Source organism: Myotis nattereri, assembly GCF_964212035.1.
Source record: "Myotis nattereri genome assembly, chromosome: 14".
Classification (NCBI taxonomy): domain Eukaryota; kingdom Metazoa; phylum Chordata; class Mammalia; order Chiroptera; family Vespertilionidae; genus Myotis; species Myotis nattereri.
In genome coordinates this window covers 33,598,540-33,618,176 of record NC_138089.1, presented here as the reverse complement: position 1 = coordinate 33,618,176, position 19,637 = coordinate 33,598,540, and the positions used below count along the sequence as shown (strand labels likewise).

The 19,637-nt window shown below is 42.4% G+C and overlaps 1 protein-coding gene across 2 annotated transcripts in view; it reads left to right on the top strand.

The window, feature by feature from the left end:
- The window catches only part of PPP2R3A (protein phosphatase 2 regulatory subunit B''alpha), a gene marked incomplete at its 5' end in the record, with an annotated part of 153,306 nt that overhangs the window by 70,493 nt on the left and 63,176 nt on the right, over positions 1-19,637 (top strand). For both annotated transcript variants that reach the window (XM_081106169.1, XM_081106170.1), the window contains 2 exons: positions 11,704-11,806; positions 17,049-17,123. In XM_081106169.1, the coding sequence (XP_080962295.1) occupies positions 11,704-11,806; positions 17,049-17,123 (178 nt within the window). The remainder of the gene's footprint in view (positions 1-11,703; positions 11,807-17,048; positions 17,124-19,637) is intronic.

Below are 19,637 nucleotides of genomic sequence, written 5' to 3'. Positions count from 1 at the left end.
TACAGATTCTGCCCCCACCCTCTTTACTGGGTGTTTGGTGTTTATATTTGTTTGGTTTATCTATTGGTTCTGTGGTGTTTTCTCCATATATATATATATATATATATATATATATATATATATATATATATTCTCCTTTTTCTTTTCTCTCCTATCTTTTTTTTTTTCTCTCTTAGATATCATTTGTGCTATTTTCTCTCCCCTAATTCTCTTTTCTCAGGTGGTCACTTATATTGGGGTTATTGGTGTCGTGAGTACATTCATGCTTTGTTCCCTTTGGGTCATGTCTTGTTAAGGTGAATTTTATCCTATCTGGCTAAAGTGCTAGAGAGCAAGCCACATAACCAGACACCTGGAGAGGAAAATTCATTAACAAACAGGTCAGTTGCACCCTAGACCCAGCTACAGAGGCAGGAAGAAGGCGGCAGCAAGGGAGCAAAAGAGGAGTGTGTGGTTGTGTGTGGGGTGTGTGTGTGTGTGTGTGTGTGTGTGTGTGTGTGTGTGTGTGAATGAGGCACAGACCCCGCAGGACCTTCGAGGGCAGGCTAACCGGGCTAGCCTAACTAGGCAGCCTCTGCTACCATTGCAAACAGTACCAGGAGGCCAGCTCTTCTTCAGAGGCCTCGCCTTTTCGAAAGGGAGAGCTGATGTAACTGAGATCCCAGCCTCACCTCCACCCAGGGTGCCCTCAGGTAACACCTGGGACTCTACAGCCACCCCTGCCAGGGACCTGATACCTTGGCTATGGTCCCACAGTCACCAAGTCTCCAGCCACCCCGGGCACAGGTTCCTGTGAGTTCTGAAGCACGCTCCTCTCCAACCAGTCCAACGCTTTAGTCCAGGGCACTGCAACCACGTGAGCAGCAGACACGTGAACAGCAAGCTCCTGTCCAAGGAGCATCAGCCCCGTGAGCAGGCTGCCCCAGGCCTAAGAGCAGCAGCCTCATGTGGCCTGCCCCTGTCCAAGGAGCAGCAGCTGTGTGAGCGGCCCGCTTCCCCGTCCGAGGAGCAGTAGCCGCACGAGCAGTCTGCCTATGTCTGAGGAGCAGCAGCCTTATGCAACCCACCCCCATTTGAGGAGCAGCAGCTGCACATAGCCCGCACCCTGCACCAGTCCAAGGAGCAGCAGCTGCACAAGCATCTTGCCCTTGTCCAAGCAGCAGCAGCCGTACAAGCAGCCTGCCCAATCCAAGGAGCAGCAGTTGTGTGAACAGCCAGCCCCCATCCGAGGAGCAGCAGTTGTGCGAGCAGCCCGTCCCCATTCGAGGAGCAGCAGCAGCCTACCCTGGTCCGAGGAGCAGCAGCCACATGAGCAGACCGCCCACGTCCGAGGAGCAGCAGCCCTACGCAGCACGCACTGGTCCGAGGAGCAGAGCCACACACAGACTGCACCTGTCTGACAAGCAGCAGCCGGGTGGGTGGCCCATCCCCATCCGAGGAGGGGCAGCCACACATACAGCTCACTCCTGTCTGAAGAGCAGCAGCCACGCAAGCAGCCCACCCCCGTCTGAGGAGCAGCAGCCGCACAATCAACCTGTCCAAGTCCAAGGAGAAGTAGCCCCACAAGCAGCCCACCACATCAGAGGAACAACAGCAGCGTGCAGCCAGCCCCTATTCAAGGAACAGCAGCCACGTGAGCAGTCCACCCCAGTTCAAGGAGTAGCAGCTGCGTGTGTAGCCTGCCCCCATCCAAGGAACAGCAGCCTCATGATCAGCACACCCTCTGTCTGAGGAAAAGCAGCTGTGTGAGAAGCCTCCCCTCACCAGCCAGAGGAGCCACCATGGCTGTGAACAGCACCCACCAGAGGAGCTGCTGCCAACTGAGGAGCAGCTGCTACCACAACCGCCCAGGGAGCAACCACAGCCCGAGGAGCCACTGCCACCCAAGGAGCAGCCCCTGAACGACTCAACATCTAGATCAGTCGGTGAGATCAAACATGGGTAGACAAAGGAACCCCCAAAGGAAAGGAAAGCACTCACCAGAAAAGCAGCAAAGTGAAACAGAGGCATGGAACATGTCAGAAAAAAGAATTCAGAATAAGGGTCCTAGAGTGCATAAACCGGATGGAGGAAAAAATCAACAACTTATGCAAGAATCAAGAAGAAATGGATGAAAAAATGAGCAACTTATGTAAGAATCAAGAAGAGATGGATGAAAAAAATCAATAACTTATGTAAGAATCAAGATGAAATGAAGAGTGATATAGCTGCAATAAAAAACACCATTGAAAGTTTCAACAGTAGATTAGGAGAAGCAGAGGACCGAATTAGCAAATTAGAAGACGGAAGCAAAACATACCCAAACTGAACTGCAATTGGAGAAAAAAATTAAAAGACAGGAGGATAGCACAGGGAGCTATGGGACAACATGAAACGAAACAACATACGAATAATAGGGGTGCCAGAACAACAGGAAGAGGAACAAGGGTTAGAAAACCTACTTGAAGAAATAATATCAGAAAACTTCCCTGAGGTGGGGAAGAAAAAAGTCACACAAGCACAGAGAGTCCCAAAGAAGATGAACCTGAAAAGACCCACACCAAGACACATCATAATTACCATGGCAAATGTTCAGGACAAAGAGAGAATCTTAAAGGATGCAAGAGAGAGACGGAAAGTTACATACAAGGGCTCTCCCATTAGATTATCAAACGATTTCTCAACAGAAACACATCAGGCCAGAAAAGAATGGACGGAAATTTACAAAGTGATGCAAAGTAAGGGACTGAATCCAAGAATACTCTATCCAGCAAGGCTATCATTCAAAATTGAAGGGGAAATAAGCTTCACAGACAAAAAAAGGCTAAGGGAGTTTATCACCACCAAGCCAGCAATGCAAGAAATGCTAAAGGGACTGGTGTAAAAAGAAGAAATAAAAAGCTCAGAAAGAAAATAGCCACAAAAAATAGAAATGGCTACAAACAAGTACCTTTCAGTAATAACTTTAAACGTAAATGGACTAAATGCTCCCATCAAAAGACATCAAGTGGCTGAATGGATAAAAAACAAAATGATCCATATAGTTGCTGTCTACAAGAGACCCACCTCAGAATAAGGGACTCACACAGACTGAAAGTGAAGGGATGGAAAAATATATTTCAGGCAAATGGAAATGAAAAAAAAAGTTGGGGTAGCAATACTTATATTGGACAAAATAGACCTCAAAGTGAAGGCCATAAGAAGAGATAAGGAAGGCCACTTCATAATACTAAAGGGATTGATACAACAAGAGGATATAACCCTGATAAACATATATGCACCCAATGCAGGAGCACCCAAATACATAAAAAAACTCCTGGAAGATATCAAGGAAGAGATCGACAACAATACAATCATAGTAGGGGACTTCAATACACCACTGACATCACTGGATAAATCCTCTAGACAAATAAAAGGCAAAGAAACAGCAATCCTAAATGACTCACTAGATCAGATGGACTTAATTGACATCTTCAGAACATTTCACCCCAAAGCCACGGAATATATGTTCTTCTCAAGTGCACATGGGACATTTTCAAAAATAGACCACATATTGGGTCACAAGCAAAGTCTCCCCAAGTTCAAGAAGATTGCAATCATACCAAGCATCTTCTCAGACCACAATGGCATACTATTAGAAATAAACTACAATAAAAACAACCCAAAACACTCAAACACTTGGAAGCTGAATAGCATGTTATTAAATATTGATTGGGTTACCAATGAGATCAAAGAAGAAATTAAAAACATCCTGGAAACTAATGACAATGAAAACAACAATCCAAAACCTATGGGACACAATAAAAGCAGTCCTGAGAGGGAAGTTTATAGCTCTACAGGCCTACCTCAAAAACAAGAAAAAATGGTAGTAGATCATCTAACTCTACATCTCAAAGAATTAGAAAGAGAGCAACAAGAAAAGCCCAGAGTGAGCAGAAGGAAGGAGATAATAAAGATTAGAGCAGAAATAAATGACATAGAGACCAAAAAAACAATACATAAAATCAATGAAACCAAGAGCTGGTTCTTTGAAAGGATAAACAAGATTGATGAACCTCTAGCCAGGCTCACCAAGAAGCAAAGAGAGAGGACCCAAATAAACAAAATCAGAAATGATAGAGGTGAAATAACAACAGACCCCACAGAAATACAAATGATTGTTAAAAAATACTATGGACAACTCTACTCCAACAAACTAGACAACCTGGAGGAAATGGACATATTCCTAGAAAAATATAACATTCCAAAACTCAATCAGGAAGAATCTAAAAATCTCAATAGGCCAATAACTATGGAAGAAATTGAAGCAGTCATCAAAAAGCTTCCAGTAAACAAAAACCCAGGACCAGACGGCTTCACGGGAGTTTTACCAAACATTCAAGGAAGAACTAAAACCTATCCTCCTCAGACTATTCCAAAAAATTCAAGAGGAAGGAACACTTTCCAGCTCATTCTATGAAGCCAGCATCACCCTAATACCAAAACCAGGTAAAGACAACACAATGAAAGAGAATTACAGGCCAGTATCCCTCAGGAACATAGATGCCAAAATACTCAACAAAATCTTAGCAAATCGGATCCAGCAGTACATCAGTAAGATCATACACCATGACCAAGTAGGATTTATCCCAGGGATGCAAGGATGGTACAATATCCTCAAATCAATAAACGTGATACATCACATAAACAAATTGAAAGAAAAAAACCACATAGTCATCAATTGATGCAGAAAAAACATTTGACAAAATCCAACACCCATTTTTGATAAAAACTCTCAGCAAGGTGGGAATAGAAGGATCATACCTCAACATAATAAAAGCCATATATGGAGAACCAAGATGGCGGCATAGGTTAACGCCGGAGTTTGCTGCCTCGAACAACCACTTCAAAAGTGAAACTAAAAGATGGAATGGGCATCATCCAGAACCACAGGAACGCTGGCTGAGTGGAAGTCCTACAACTAGGAGGAAAGAGAATCCATACCGACACTCAGAGGAGGCGCAGTGCTGAAGTCAAATACTGAGGTGCGGAGTGCATGCAGAGCGGGCTGGTGGCTGAGAGCGCGGTTGGCGTTTTCAATCGGGAGGGAGTCGCAGACTCTGAGCTCCAGATCCGGGCGAGTCTTTAGGGACCCAGACTCAAACGGGAGAAGTGGGACTGTCTGGCTTCGGTTGGAGCGAGTGCAGCTTTCTCTCCGAGGTTTGCAGCAGTTGCTGGGACTCAGAGAGGCAGAGCCCCTAGGGATGGAACTGAGAGCAGCCATAACTGCTTGCTCCGGTCGCCCTGTTTGATCCAGTGCGACCCACCCGCCCCACCCAAGCCCTGCACAGAGGCATTTGCCGGATAGCCTCAGGCAAACGCCAGATTAGCACCTCCCTAGAGGACAGAAGTTCTCTCACTGCTGACACAGCTGATTCTCACAGCCACTTGGCCTAGAGGTCAAATCCCCCCTAGTATTAGCTACAACAATCAAGGCTTAACTACAAGACTGCACACAAAGACCACTAGGGGGTGCACCAAGAAAGCATAACAAAATGCGGAGATAAAGAAACAGGACAAAATTGTCAATGGAAGATATAGAGTTCAGAACCACACTTTTAAGGTCTCTCAAGAACTGTCTAGAAGCCGCCGAGAAACTTAATGAGATCCTCGAGAAATCTAATGAGACCCTCGATGTTGTGATAAAGAACCAACTAGAAATTAAGCATACACAGACTGAAATAACGAATACTATACAGACTCCCAACCACAGACCAGAGGAGCGCAAGAATCAAGTCAAAGATTTGAAATGCGAAGAAGCAAAAAACACCCAACCGGAAAAGCAAAATGAAAAAAGAATCCGAAAATACGAAGATAGTGTAAGGAGCCTCTGGGACAGCTTCAAGCATACCAACATCAGAATTATAGGGGTGCCAGAAGATGAGAGAGAGCAAGATATTGAAAACCTATTTGAAGAAATAATGACAGAAAACTTCCCCCACCTGGTGAAAGAAATAGACTTACAGGTCCAAGAAGCGCAGAGAACCCCAAACAAAAGGAATCCAAAGAGGACCACACCAAGACACATCATAATTAAAATGCCAAGAGCAAAAGACAAAGAGAGAATCTTAAAAGCAGCAAGAGAAAGACTGTCAGTTACCTACAAGGGAATACCCATACGAATGTCAGCTGATTTCTCAACAGAAACTTTGCAGGCCAGAAGGGAGTGGCAAGAAATATTCAAAGTGATGAATACCAAGAACCTACAACCAAGATTACTTTATCCAGCAAAGCTATCATTCAGAATTGAAGGTCAGATAAAGAGCTTCACAGATAAGGAAAAGCTAAAGGAGTTCATCATCACCAAACCAGGATTATATGAAATGCTGAAAGGTATCCTTTAAGAAGAGGAAGAGGAAGAAAAGGGTAAAGATACAAATTATGAACAACAAATATGCATCTATCAACAAGTGAATCTAAGAATCAAGTGAATAAATAATCTGATGAACAGAATGAACTGGTGATTATAATAGAATCAGGGACATAGAAAGGGAATGGACTGACTATTCTTGGGGGGGAAAGTAGTGTGGGAGATGCGGGAAGAGACTGGACAAAAATCATTCACCTATGGATGAGGACAGTGGGTGGGGAGTGAGGGCGGAGGGTGGGGCGGGAACTGGGAGAAGGGGAGTTATGGGGGGGGAGGAGAGGAACAAATGTAATAATCTGAACAATAAAGATTTAATTTTTAAAAAAAGCCATATATGACAAACCCACAGCCAACATCATACTCAATGGACAAAAACTGCAACCATTTCTCCTAAGAACAGGAACAAGACAGGGATACCCACTCTCACCACTCCTGTTCGACCTAGTACTGGAAGTATTAGCCATTGCAATTAAACAAGAAGAAGAAATAAAAGGCATCCAAATTGGAAAAGAAGAAGTAAACTGTCCTTTTTCACAGATGACATGATATTATACATAAAAAAAACCCTAAAGACTCCATCAAAAAACTATTAGACTTAATAAATGAATTCGGCAATGTAGCAGGATACAAAATTAACACCAAGAAATCTATGGCATTTCTATACACCAATACTTAACTTACAGAAAGAGAGACTAAAAAAGCAATCCCATTTACCATTGCATCAAAATAATTAAGATACCTAGGAATAAACTTAACTAAAGAGGTAAAAGACCTCTACTCAGAAAACGACAGAACGTTGAAAAAAGAAATAGAGGAAGACATAAACAGATGGAAAAACATACCATGTTCTTAGATTGGTAGAATCAACATCATTAAAATGTCCATACTACCCAAAGCAATCTATAAATTCAACTCACTTCCCATTAAAATACCAACGGCATATTTCACAGACCTAGAATGAAATCTCCAAAAATTCATCTGGAATAAAAAAAGACCCCCGAATAGCTGCAGTGATCCTGAGAAAGAACAAAGTAGGTGGGATCTCAATACCAGATATCAAGCTGTATTACAAAGCCACTGTTCTCAAAACTGCCTGGTACCGGCACAAGAACAGACATATAGATCAATGCAATAGAATAGAGAGCCCAGAAATCAACCCGAACCAATATGCTCAATTAATATTTGACAAAGGAGGCAAGAACATAATATGGAGTCAAGACAGTCTCTTCAATAAATGGTGTTGGGAAAATTGGACAGATACATGCAAAAAATGAAACTAGACCACCCACTTACACCATACACAAAAATAAACTCAAAATGGATAAAGGACTTAAATGTAAGATGGGAAACCATAAAAATACTAGAGGAATCCAAAGGCAACAAAATCTCAGACCTATGCGAAGCAATTTCTTCACCGATACAGCTCCTAGGGCATTGGAAACTAAAGAGAAAATAAACAAATGGGACTACATCAAAATAAAAAGCTTCTGCACAGCAAAAGAAACCATCAACAAAACAGCAAGAAAGCCCACCGCATGGGAGAACATATTTGCCAATGTTATCACCGATAAGGGTTTAATCTCCAACATTTATAGGGAATTCATACAACTTAACAAAAGGAAGATAAAGCATCCAATCAAAAAATGGGCAAAGGACCTAAATAGACACTTTTCAAAAGAGTACATTCAGAAAGCCAAGAGACATATGAAAACATGCTCAAAGTCACTAATCATCCGAGAGATGCAAATCAAAACAACAATGAGGTACCATCTCACACCTGTCAGAATGGCTATCATCAACAAATCAACAAACGACAAGTGCTGGAGAGGATGTGGAGAAAAAGGAACACTTGTGCACTGCTGGTGGGAATGCAGACTGGTGCGGCCACTATGGAAGACAGTATGGAGTTTCCTCAAAAAGTTAAAAATGGAACTCCCATTTGACCCAGTGATCCCACTTCTAGGAATATATCCCAAGAAATCAGAAACACCAATCAGAAAGGATATATGTGCCCTAACTGGTTTGGCTCAGTGGATAGAGCGACAGCCTGCGGACTGAAGGGTCCCAGGTTCAATTCCAGTCAAGGGCATGTACCTTGGTTGCGGGCATAGCCCCAGTAGGAGGTGTGCAGGAGGCAGTTGATCGATGTTTCTCTCTCATCGATGTTTCTAACTCTCTATCCCTCTCCCTTCCTCTCTGTAAAAAATCAATAAAAAAATATATTAAAAAAAAAAAAAGAAAGGATATATGCACCCCTATGTTCATAGCAGCACAATTCACCATAGCTAAGATCTGGAAACAACCTAAGTGTCCATCAGCAGATGAATGGATTAGAAAACTGTGGTACATCTACACGATGGAATACTATGCTGCTGTAAAAAAGAAGGAATTCTTACCATTTGCAACAGCATGGATGGAACTGGAGAGCATTATGCTAAGTGAAATAAGCCAGTCAATGAAAGAAAAATACCACATGGTCTCACTCATTTGTGGATAATTAAGACCATTATAAACTGATGAGCAAAAATAGATACCGAGGCAGAGCAACATCAAACAGACTGTCAAACTACAGCCGGAAGGCTGGGGAGGGTTGAGGGGTGGGAGTGGGGGGTGAGAAATCAACCAAAGGACTTGTATGCATGCATATGAGCATAACCAATGGACACAAGACACTGCGGGGCATGGGAGGCTAGGGGAGGGTCAAGGGGAGAAAAAAAAAGGAGACATATAATACTCTTTGTAATACTTTAAGCAATAAAATAAATAAATGAATAAATAAATAAAGATTAGGTGAACAGTGAAGCCTTCTATGACCCTCATACTTTCTAGCAGTCTCAGCATGAAATAATGAAAATTGGACTTGAGGGTACAATGGAAATAGAAAGGAAGGAATAGTTGCCTAAAACCGTGGTCGGCAAACTGCAGCTTGCGAGCCACATGCGGCTCTTTGGCCCCTTGAGTGTGGCTCTTCCTAAGCCTTAGGAGTACCCTAATCCTATCTAATAAAAGACAAAAAGGGCAATTGACCATACCTTCACTATGCTTCCCATCGGCTAATCAGGGCGATATGCAAATTAACTGCCAAGAAAGATGGCAGTTAACCACCAACAAAGATGGCAGTTAATTTGCATACATAGGCGCCAAGCATCGGAGCGAAGCCGGCTGGCCCCAGGCAGGAGCAGCGAGAGAAGGCCGGCATGGTGAGCGAAGAGCAAAGAGGGAAGCCTGCTGCGCTGGCCTTCGCCACGCCCCCGGGGCCCACGCGCGGCCAGCAGCAAGGGGCATAGCTCCTCGCTGCTTGCCGTGCACCGGCCTCCGCCACACCCCCGGAGCCCATGCATGGCAGACAAGGAGCTAAGCCCCTTGCCCGCCGTGCCGGCCCCTCCCGGCGAAGAGCGAAGGCCTGGATTCTGGGCGCCGGAGGAAAACTGGTGCCAGCAGCCAGGGGAAGGGGCCCCCGAGAGGCCCCAGACTGCGAGAGGGCACAGGCCGGGCTGAGGGACCCACCCGAGTGCACAGATTTTTGTGCACCGTGCCTCTAGTTAAGTTAATAACAATGTACCTACCTATATACTTTTGAGTTTAAAAAATGTGGCTCTCAAAAGAAATTTCAGACCTCCAAAGTTTTGGAGATGCTTTCAGTCTCAGAAGCTGATGATCAGAAAAGTATTGTTTGTTTGTTTACTGTATCCCTGTTCTGATTTTAATTAAACTCCAGATTTCACTTTACATTCTCTTGGCAATCTCAAAAAAAAAAAAAAAAAGAAATTTCAATTGTTGTATTGTTGATATTTGGCTCTGTTGACTAATGAGTTTGCCGACCACTGGCCTAAAACATTTTGAGGAAATATTCCTCAGGTCTCCAGTATTCCCATCCTGTATTCCAAGCACCTTGTGGTCCAAGCTAGAAACCTGGGAGTCTTCATGGATTTCTCCCTTCTACTCCCTACCCCATGCTCCGCACACACCCCTAACAATTACTACATTCTTTCATTTCAACCACATTTGCCCCCTTCCTATCTCCCACCCCAGTATCCATTTTCAGACCCTTGGTTAAATATTTGCTTGATATTTCTAAAAAATATATCTGGTCATGTCACTGTCCAAGTTAAAATTCTTCTGTGAAATTGGCTAAAGTGCAGGCATCTTGATCTAACATAAAAGGGGCCTCCAGCATCCGATCCTACATGCTTGTGTCCCCATCTCTTACCACTCCAGCACTTGTAGTTGCCCACATATTTCGTGCACTCTCACACTAGGCATCTACATGTGACCCTCGTGACCTACAGCAACCTTTCCTATTTCCCCTTTTTAGGGAATCTCACTGGCCCTCTGCGTCCTTCTATGACACCCTGTGCTTATTACTTCTGTCATGGCTGTCACACGGGAGTATAACCTTATTTGTGTAGCTCTCTCCCTACATTATAAGCTTTTCACAGGGTACAAAACTGCATCTTATTTTCTTAGTATCCCAAGTATCCTCAAGGCCAGACAAGTACCTGACACGCAATTAGCATTCAAAAAATAATTAAGAAAACAAGAAAATTTGGTGACTAATTGGCTATAGAGAATAAGGATGAGAAATAAGTCTAAAATAATTTCAAGCCCAAATGACTCAGGATGGTACCACTGTTAACAAAAATAAACATCCATGAAAAGGACTGACTTTAGGAGGAAGGTTTTAAATTTTGTTTTTGATATTTTGACTTTGCTATCAGAGCATAGAATCCAAATGGAAATGTTCAGCAATTAGTTGGATGTGAGGCATTCTTGGACCTCAAAGCCTTAATATAGTGTCTCTCTCTCTCTTTCTCTCTCTCTCTCTCTCGCCCCCCCCCCTTCCCCCATCTCTCTCTGTCTTAAGCCTGATCCTTCAAAGTGCAATTTCAAAAGCCACCTATCAGGTTGGACCTGAATATGTCTGTCAGTCTAGGCAAACAGAGGTTTCTGTCTCATGTGGTTCACAATGGCCCTTCCTGACTGATGGGTAGTGCTGGAGTTCTGGTCCCAGGTGTTCTGTGCTAAACCTGAATGAATATTCTCCTGCAGTGTATTGTTATCTGCATTAGTGCAGTTGACTCTGTGGTCTCAGCCCAGAAGCATTCTACAAAAATAATATACCATCTTGTTGAGCTTTTATTTAGATGTTTCTTTGACAAAATCAAAAGAATGGAATTTCCCCTTTATTTAATCATTGAAAGGAAAGCACTTGATTCTTGATCTAAATGGCTTCGAGATCAGACTGAAATTACCAGCTGTTGTTGTAGTCATTGTTCATCATAGCCGATCTTCCTAAGCAGTTGTTTCTTTTATAGGTTGCTGAATAATCATCATGATGATGCCTCTAAGTTTATCTGTCTTCTCGCAAAGCCCAGCTGCAGCTCTCTAGAACAGGAGGATTTTATCCCTTTACTTCAGGTAATTTTCATTTCCTTTTTTAAATGGGTTTTACTCTTAGAGTTTCAGAGGTTTTTTAAAATTTTCCAACTGTAATATATGTCAATTGAGGTATACAAATCTAGAGCTCATATTTCTAGGAGAATTGTTTTAGTAGCAAAATCCTTTTGTTAAATGGAAATTAACACAGAACCTATAGTATAAAACAGAGCTACTCCCACTGAAGCAGAAGAGAGGAGCCACTCAGCTTTCCTTTGCCCACCCACAGTCACTGAAGCACCTTCTATAACCAGGATCTGTTTTTACTATAGCATTCTTCATAACCTGATATATTGCTTGTTAATATTCTTAATTTTATGCCTAAATATTTGGTTTAATAAGAGGTGGTTCCTATCAACACCTATTGCTCTAGTCTTTTTCTGAAAGAGAGATATAGTTACTGTATCTATAGGAACAGTATTATTCTGTTGCTCATTCTTAGTTCCTCACTATCCCTTTGTTTGTTCCTTTAACCTGCTCATGACTCTGCATATAGTCCCTTCATGAAAGGTTCATTTTGGTGAATTCTTTTCCCTGCTTGACTGAGTTTTATCAGAAGCTTTGACAGGAATATAAATTAAGCCTATACCAAGAGAATTACAAACAGACAACAAAACTATGAGTTAGTGGACATTTATATTTCCTTAAGTCTATGGAAAATTTTTTGCTGTTGTTAATCCTCACCCAGGGATATTTTTTCCATTGATTTTTAGAGAGAGTAGAAAGGAGGGAGGGGAGGAAAGAGAGAGAAAAAGAGGGGGGGGAGGGAAAGAGGGGCAGAGAGAGAGAGAGAAACATCGATGTGGAAGAGACACATGAATCAGCTGCCTCCCACAGGGCCAGGGATCAAACCTGCAATCCAGGATGTGCCCTTCGGTGAATCCACAACCCTTCGGTGGACGGGCCAATGCTCTGACAATTAAGCAACACCATCTAGGGAGGAGAATTTTTATTATTATTTAAGAAGTGGAATTGTGGAGTCTTCTGGTGAAAGGTGACAGAATGAATAAATACATTCTCCTTCCATTTATTTTCCTAAACTAATCTGTAGTTAAAATATAGAAACTTAAAAGGAATAAACCTATGAAAGTGAATGGGATGGTAGAGAAGAACAGAGGAGAAAAAAATATCAATGTAGAAGAGATTTCAGTATTTCTTAGAAAGAAGATGCAGGTTAAGGAAACTACAGCCCAGAATGGGGTACTGTGCATGGGCTGCAGTGGAGAAGTGAGCTACTCTGCTTTACACTGCTTGTTAGGATCCCAGAGAGGCGATAAACGCAGTGTTAGTAGATTTAATGAGCAGTATTAGACATGGAGATTCATTGAAGGTTGGTGTACAGAATAATTGACAGTTGACTCCTTAACCTGGTTCCCAAATATAAAGGATAGCCTGGTATGTACTTAAAAACATAAACAAACCGACAGAACAAACAATAAATCATGTTAAGACAAATTTTAATAGAGGAACCTCGTAGACCAACGGCCGCCAACCTTTCAGACCACCATTTGGCAACTGCTAGACAGTATCTGACCAGTACTCCTCGAAACTGTCAAGGTCATCAAAACAAGGAAAGTCTGAGAAATTGTCACAGCCTTAAGGGTCTCAGGAGGCATGACAGCTAAATGTAATATGGGATCCTGGCACAGAAAAAAGACATTAGGTAAACACTAAGGAAATGTGAATAAAGTGTAGCCTTTAATAATAGTAATAATAATGTATCAAGACTGTTTTATTAATTATAACTAATGCTAATATAAGATGTTAATACTAGAGGAAACTGGGTACAGAGTATGTGGGAACTCTGTACTATCTGCTCAATTATCTGTGTAAATCTAAAACTGTTCTAAAAATTAAAGTCTTTTAAAAAACAATTTCTATATCTTGAGATATTATATAAAACTAGGGGCCCGGTGCATGAAATTCGTACACTGGGTGGGGGAGGGGGGGAAGTGTCCCTCAGCCCAGCCTGCCCCCTCTCACATACTGGGAGCCCTCAGGCGTTGACCCCCATCACCCTCCGATCGCCTCCTTGCCCAGGCCTGATGCCTCCACCAGAGGTGTCAGGCTTGGACAGGGGACCCGCATCTCCCCCCCCCCGATCACTGGCTCTGGCCCCCGCCCAGGCCTGAGGCCTCTGGCCCAGGAATCATGCCTGGGCAGGGGACCCCCATCTCCCTCTAATCGCTTGCTCCACCCCCCGCCCAAGCCTGATGCCTCTGACCCAGGCTTCAGGCCTGGGCAAGGGGACCATCATATCCCCCCAATCCCCGGCTCCGCCCCCCACCCAGGCCTGATACCTCGGCCAGAGGAGTTGACCCTCATCACCCTCCGATCACCAATCACCGGATCGGCCCCTTGACCAGGCCTGAGGCCTCCGGCAGAGGTGTCAGGCCTGGGCAAGGGACCCCCAGCTCCCCGCGGTTGCAGGCTCTGCCCCTGCCCAGGCCTAACGCCTCTGGCCTAGGCATCCGGCCCGGGCAGCGGGGACCTGCAGTGGCAGCGGGGGGCGCCGCGATCATGGGCTTCGCTTTAGGCCCAGGCAAGGGACCCCTAGCTCCTGGGACTGCCAGCTTCGACCGTGCCCAGCTCCCATCGCTGGCTCCACCCCTACTTCCTGCTATCACTGGCCAGGGCGGCAAAGGCGCCTGATTCTCCGATCATGGCTGCCCCCCAGCTCTTAGCTCCCCCCTGGGTTTCCGATCACTGTCAGTGGCAGGGGGCTTCTTCCTGCTTTCCCTTTCGCCTCCCTGCATTGTGCCTACATATGCAAATTAGCCGCCATCTTGTTGGCAGTTAACTGCCAATCTTAGTTGGCAGTTAATTTGCATATAGCCCTGAGTAGCCAATGAAAAGGGCATCGCCGTACGCCAATTACCATTTTTCTCTTTTATTAGTGTAGATAAGAATAGAATGTTATGAAAACAGAATGCTACCTCACACAAAAAAAAGCTGTTAGAACTTTAAAATATAAATATCAAAATTTAAAATTTCAACATAAGGCCTGGGAACTGAAGTTAAGGATATCTCTGGCATGCACATGCATGCATGCACACACACACACAGGGAGAGAAGCAAAGAAAGAGACAGACATAGAGGACCAATTTAAGAGTTTCAACATCTAACTTACTGGAGTCTGTGAAGAAAGAAGGAGAAAAATGGAGAGGAGGAACTTATCAAATTATAATACAGAATCATCAATACAGGATGGAGAGATTGGGGTGATAGGGTAGGTCCACAGAGCAGGTACCCAGTGCGAATTCTTGGAATTCCTGTTTTCCTCCTTGGGGAAAACACAGCACGCTGTGTAACAAGTGGCTGATTAAAAATAGAACATGACCCTCTCACACCAGCCTCTCATGCTCTCTCTAGTCACTGCCTACAGAATCAAATACAGTACACAAGTCTTTTGGTTGAAAGGAGCCACTGAGTGCCAAGCACAATGAATAAGAAAAGGCATACATAAATATGTCCTCTTGAAATTTTAGAAAAACACTGATGAAGAGAAAATACTAAAAGTTCCCAGAGATTAAAAAAAAATTACCTTAAGAAAGGAACAAGAATTAGTGTGGTATTAGATTCTCATTGGCAAACCTGGGGAAATGGATTCTATGTCCTGCCAAGCTATCAGTCAAATAAAAGGTTAGAATAAAGACATTTAAAAACTCTGGAAGTTGCCCAGCCGGCCTAGGTCAGTGGTTGAGCATTGCCATATGAACCAGGAAGTCACGGTTCCATTCCTGTCAGAGCACAGGTGTGGGTTGTGGGCTCGATCCCCAGTGTGGGGCGTACAGAAGGCAGCCAATCAACGATTCTCTCTGATCATTGATGTTTCTATCCCTATCTCCCTCTCCCTTTTTCTCTGAAATAAAAAATATATATGTGTGTATATTTTTTTTTAATTAAGGAAGTTTATCTCCTATTTTCTTAGAGAGTTACAGTAGTCCCCCATCTTTATTTGTGGTTTCCAAAGTTTCAGTTAGCCATGCTCAACCACAGTCTGAAAATACTAAATGGAAAATTCCAAAAATAAATAATTTATAAGTTTTAAATAGCAGGCCGTTCTGAGTATCATGATAAAATCTTATGCCAGCCTGTCCTGGACATGAATCATCCCTTTGTCCAGCATATCCACATTGTATATGTTACCCGCCCATTAGTCACTTAGTAGCCATCTTGGTTATCAGATTGACTGTTGTGGTATTGCAGTGCTTATGTTCATGTTCATAGATTTTTATTTTATTTTATTTTATTTTTTTTAGAGAGAGTGGAAGGGAAGGGGGAGAGGGAGAGAGAGAGAAACATTGATATGAGACACACCAATTGGTCACCCCCCGTATGTGCCCCAACTGAGACTGGGAATGGAACCTGCAACCCTTCGGTAGTGGGCCAGTGCTCACCAGGGTAATTATCAGATTTTAAAATAAATAAAGTTCGAAATTGAAAACAGGTTTCTCCACACAGTTATTTTGATGGACATTAGCTAGCTGGCTCACACAACTTAACATAGATTTCAAGCTACTTGGTTACATGGCTTTTTTTTTCCCAAAAAAATTTCTGTCTATAGGTTAAAAAAGAATCAGTCCAGTTGGCTTGTGTCTGTCATCCTTTCTGTGTAAATTTCATTTAGCAGTCTCTACCAAGATCTGTGGGATGAATTTCCCTGACATTCTTGATGTTAGAACTACTATATCCAGTGATGGCGAACCTATGACACACGTGTCAGAGGTGACACGCGAACTCATTTTTTGGTTGATTTTTCTTTGTTAAGTGGCATTTCAATATATAAAATAAATATCAAAAATATAAATCTTTGTTTTACTATGATTGCAGATATCAAAAAATTTCTATATGTGACATGGCACCAGAGTTAAGTTAGGGTTTTTCAAAATGCTGACACGCCAAGCTCAAAAGATTCGCCATCACTGGTATATACCGACCTCTAAAATATTTGATTCATAAATCACCAAATGTAGCTAAATTAAAATTTTAACTTTTTATTGAAATGTACTATGCATATTGAAAACACACATAAGTATGCTTGTGATAAAATTTGAATTTAATAAAGTATTAATTAAATTTTAAGTGCATTGTTCAATATTCTAAAATAGTGAGTTTGCTCACTATTTTTACAGAAAGGAAGCATATTTCTACAGAAAGGAAGAAGAAGCATATTAGTGGAGTTTTATATGTTTAATTTAGTTTTGGTTTTGTTCTTTTTCAGGATGTGGTGGATACACACCCTGGCCTCACGTTCCTGAAAGATGCTCCAGAATTCCACTCACGCTACATCACCACGGTAAGCTGAGTCCTCTTTTGTCTTAATATAACTCTATGAGTCTCCTTTTTATCACTACCTATTATCCAAGCTTTCAGGTTTTTATGCAAAAGGTAACCTGGGCTATAATGATTATTTTAAGATCACCTTAAGGAAGGAAGGTGATCTGTTTCCTTCTTATATATATCCAGTGCTTTAAGAGATCTTTTGTATACAAAATTAAAGTAATATATTCATTCTGTCTGATCTTAAGAAGTATACCTTTTGCTGTGTCATAAATATTGATACCCAGTTGCATATAATACTGAAAAGAATTTTCAAGTCTTTCAAGAAAAAGATGTATGTGTAGTACCTCAGAGTTAGAAGTGGACTTGGTATTAAGAAATAGCCTGTGTGGCCTCGCCAGTTTGGCCCAGTGGTTGAGCATCGACCTATGATCCAGGACGTCATGATTTGATTACCGGTCAGGGCACATTTAGGGTTGTGGGCTCGATCCCCAGTGTGGGGCATGCAGAAGGCAGCCGATCAGTGATTCTCTCTCATCATTGATGTTCCTATCTCTCTCTCCCTCTCTTCCTCTGTGAAATCAATAAAAATATATTTTTAAAAAATAGCTTGTGTGTAATTAGAAAACAAATCATGTAAGAATTACAATAACATAATTACAATCTCCTTCTTTGAGGTGCTCTCTCATTCTGTTTCCACATGACACACTCCCTTACTTCATCCAGATGTGTGCTCATTTGATCAGTCACAGGCAGGCCATGAATTATGAATGAGAGCACATAGGCCTGCCATGCATATAGCAGCCACGTCAGGCATTCTCTGTCCTAGTTCCCAGGTTATCTTCAAAGGAATTCCAAAGATGAGCCCCACTCACACTTCACATGCATGGCCACACTCAAGTGAGATGGCCCTTGTCTCTGGCTCAGATTCCCCAGTATATGCCAGTCTCCTTTGAGGAAAACCCTCTCATTCTTAAGGTACTTTTTGTTTGCCATGGATTTGTTGCATTCTGTTGAGTTACAGAAAACTGCTGGGTTTTTTCCATCCTTGTAGGAACTTCATTCTTGACTTTCACAATTTGTTTTCATCTGCAATAAAACTTTGCGAGACTTTAAGCCAGAAGGTGTCACTGTCATGTAAGACTGTTTCAGAAGTTATTTTTTCCTGTAAACCACACTATACTAAATTACCTCCACCACAATCACCTGGGCCAAGTCACCCTTCTTTCTCACTTGCATTACTTCTAATTGGTCTCTCTGCTTACACCCTCATTGCCCTACAGCAGGGGTCCTCAAACTTTTTAAACAGGGAGCCAGTTCACTGTCCCTCAGACCGTTGGAGAGCCGGACTATAGTTTAAAAAAAAACTATGAACAAATTCCTATGCACGCTGCACATATCTTATTTTGAAGTAAAAAAACATAACGGGAACAAATACAATATTTGTATTTGCATGTGGCCCGCGGGCCGTAGTTTGAGGACCCCTGCCCTACAGTCTAGTCTTCACAAAGCAGAGTTATCCTTTGAAAATGTAAATTAGATCATATCACTCCTCTGCTCAAACCCTCCACTGGTTTGCCATCTCACTCTGAGTGAAAACTAAAGTCCTTGCCAAGACTCTCCATAATCCACCCACACATGCCCTGCCCTCAGATCTTATCTCCTACCGCCCTACCTTCAGCCACAGTGGCCTCCTCAGTGTCTGGAAAATACTAACTTCTGCCTCAGATACTTTGTTCTTATTCTTTCCTCTGCCCGGAATGCTCTTCCTACAGATTTCCACATGACTGGCTCCCTTACTTCATCCAGATGTGTGCTCAGATATTTCTTTATTAATGAGGCCTTTCCTGGTCACCCTCTACATTCTTTGCCCTTCTTCTTCCTCTTCTCCCTTCCCCTTTACTCCCTGTTCCTTTGCTCTACTTTATTTCCCTCTTAGCTCTTTTTTGTTCACATAGAATTCATGTCTGATATTTAAATTTTTTATTTGTTTGTTGTCCATCTTCTTCTCTATAATGTAAACTTGATGAGAACAGGGACTTCTTTATATTTTCACTGCTGTATTTCCAATAGCTAGAATAGTGCCTGGCACATCATAGATGCACAATAAATATTTATTGAGTGAATAGTGAAATTATTCATGCTTAAGAATTCTACACATTAATTCTGGCTACAATCCCAAAAGGAATTATTGGGTCCTAATTGTTGACAGTTCCATAAACTCTGGTATATTAGTAGCATAATCTAGGATCTTAAGAATTGGATAAGAATTTGAGATAATCTAGTACAACCTTCTACCAATACAGAAAATGTCCTCTATACAGGACCTTTTATTGAAATTTGTTCTTTGAAAAGATGTAAAGAACAGAATCACAAAGTAGAGATAATTTTTATTTCTCTACACTTTTTAGTTTGGTATTTAAGTCTGATGATCATCTAGCAAGTGGCCCCAAGGAAGTTTTATAATTTCAAAGTGAAAAGCCATGAAACAACTTTATTCACATAGAATTCACATTTTCTGAGAAATTCT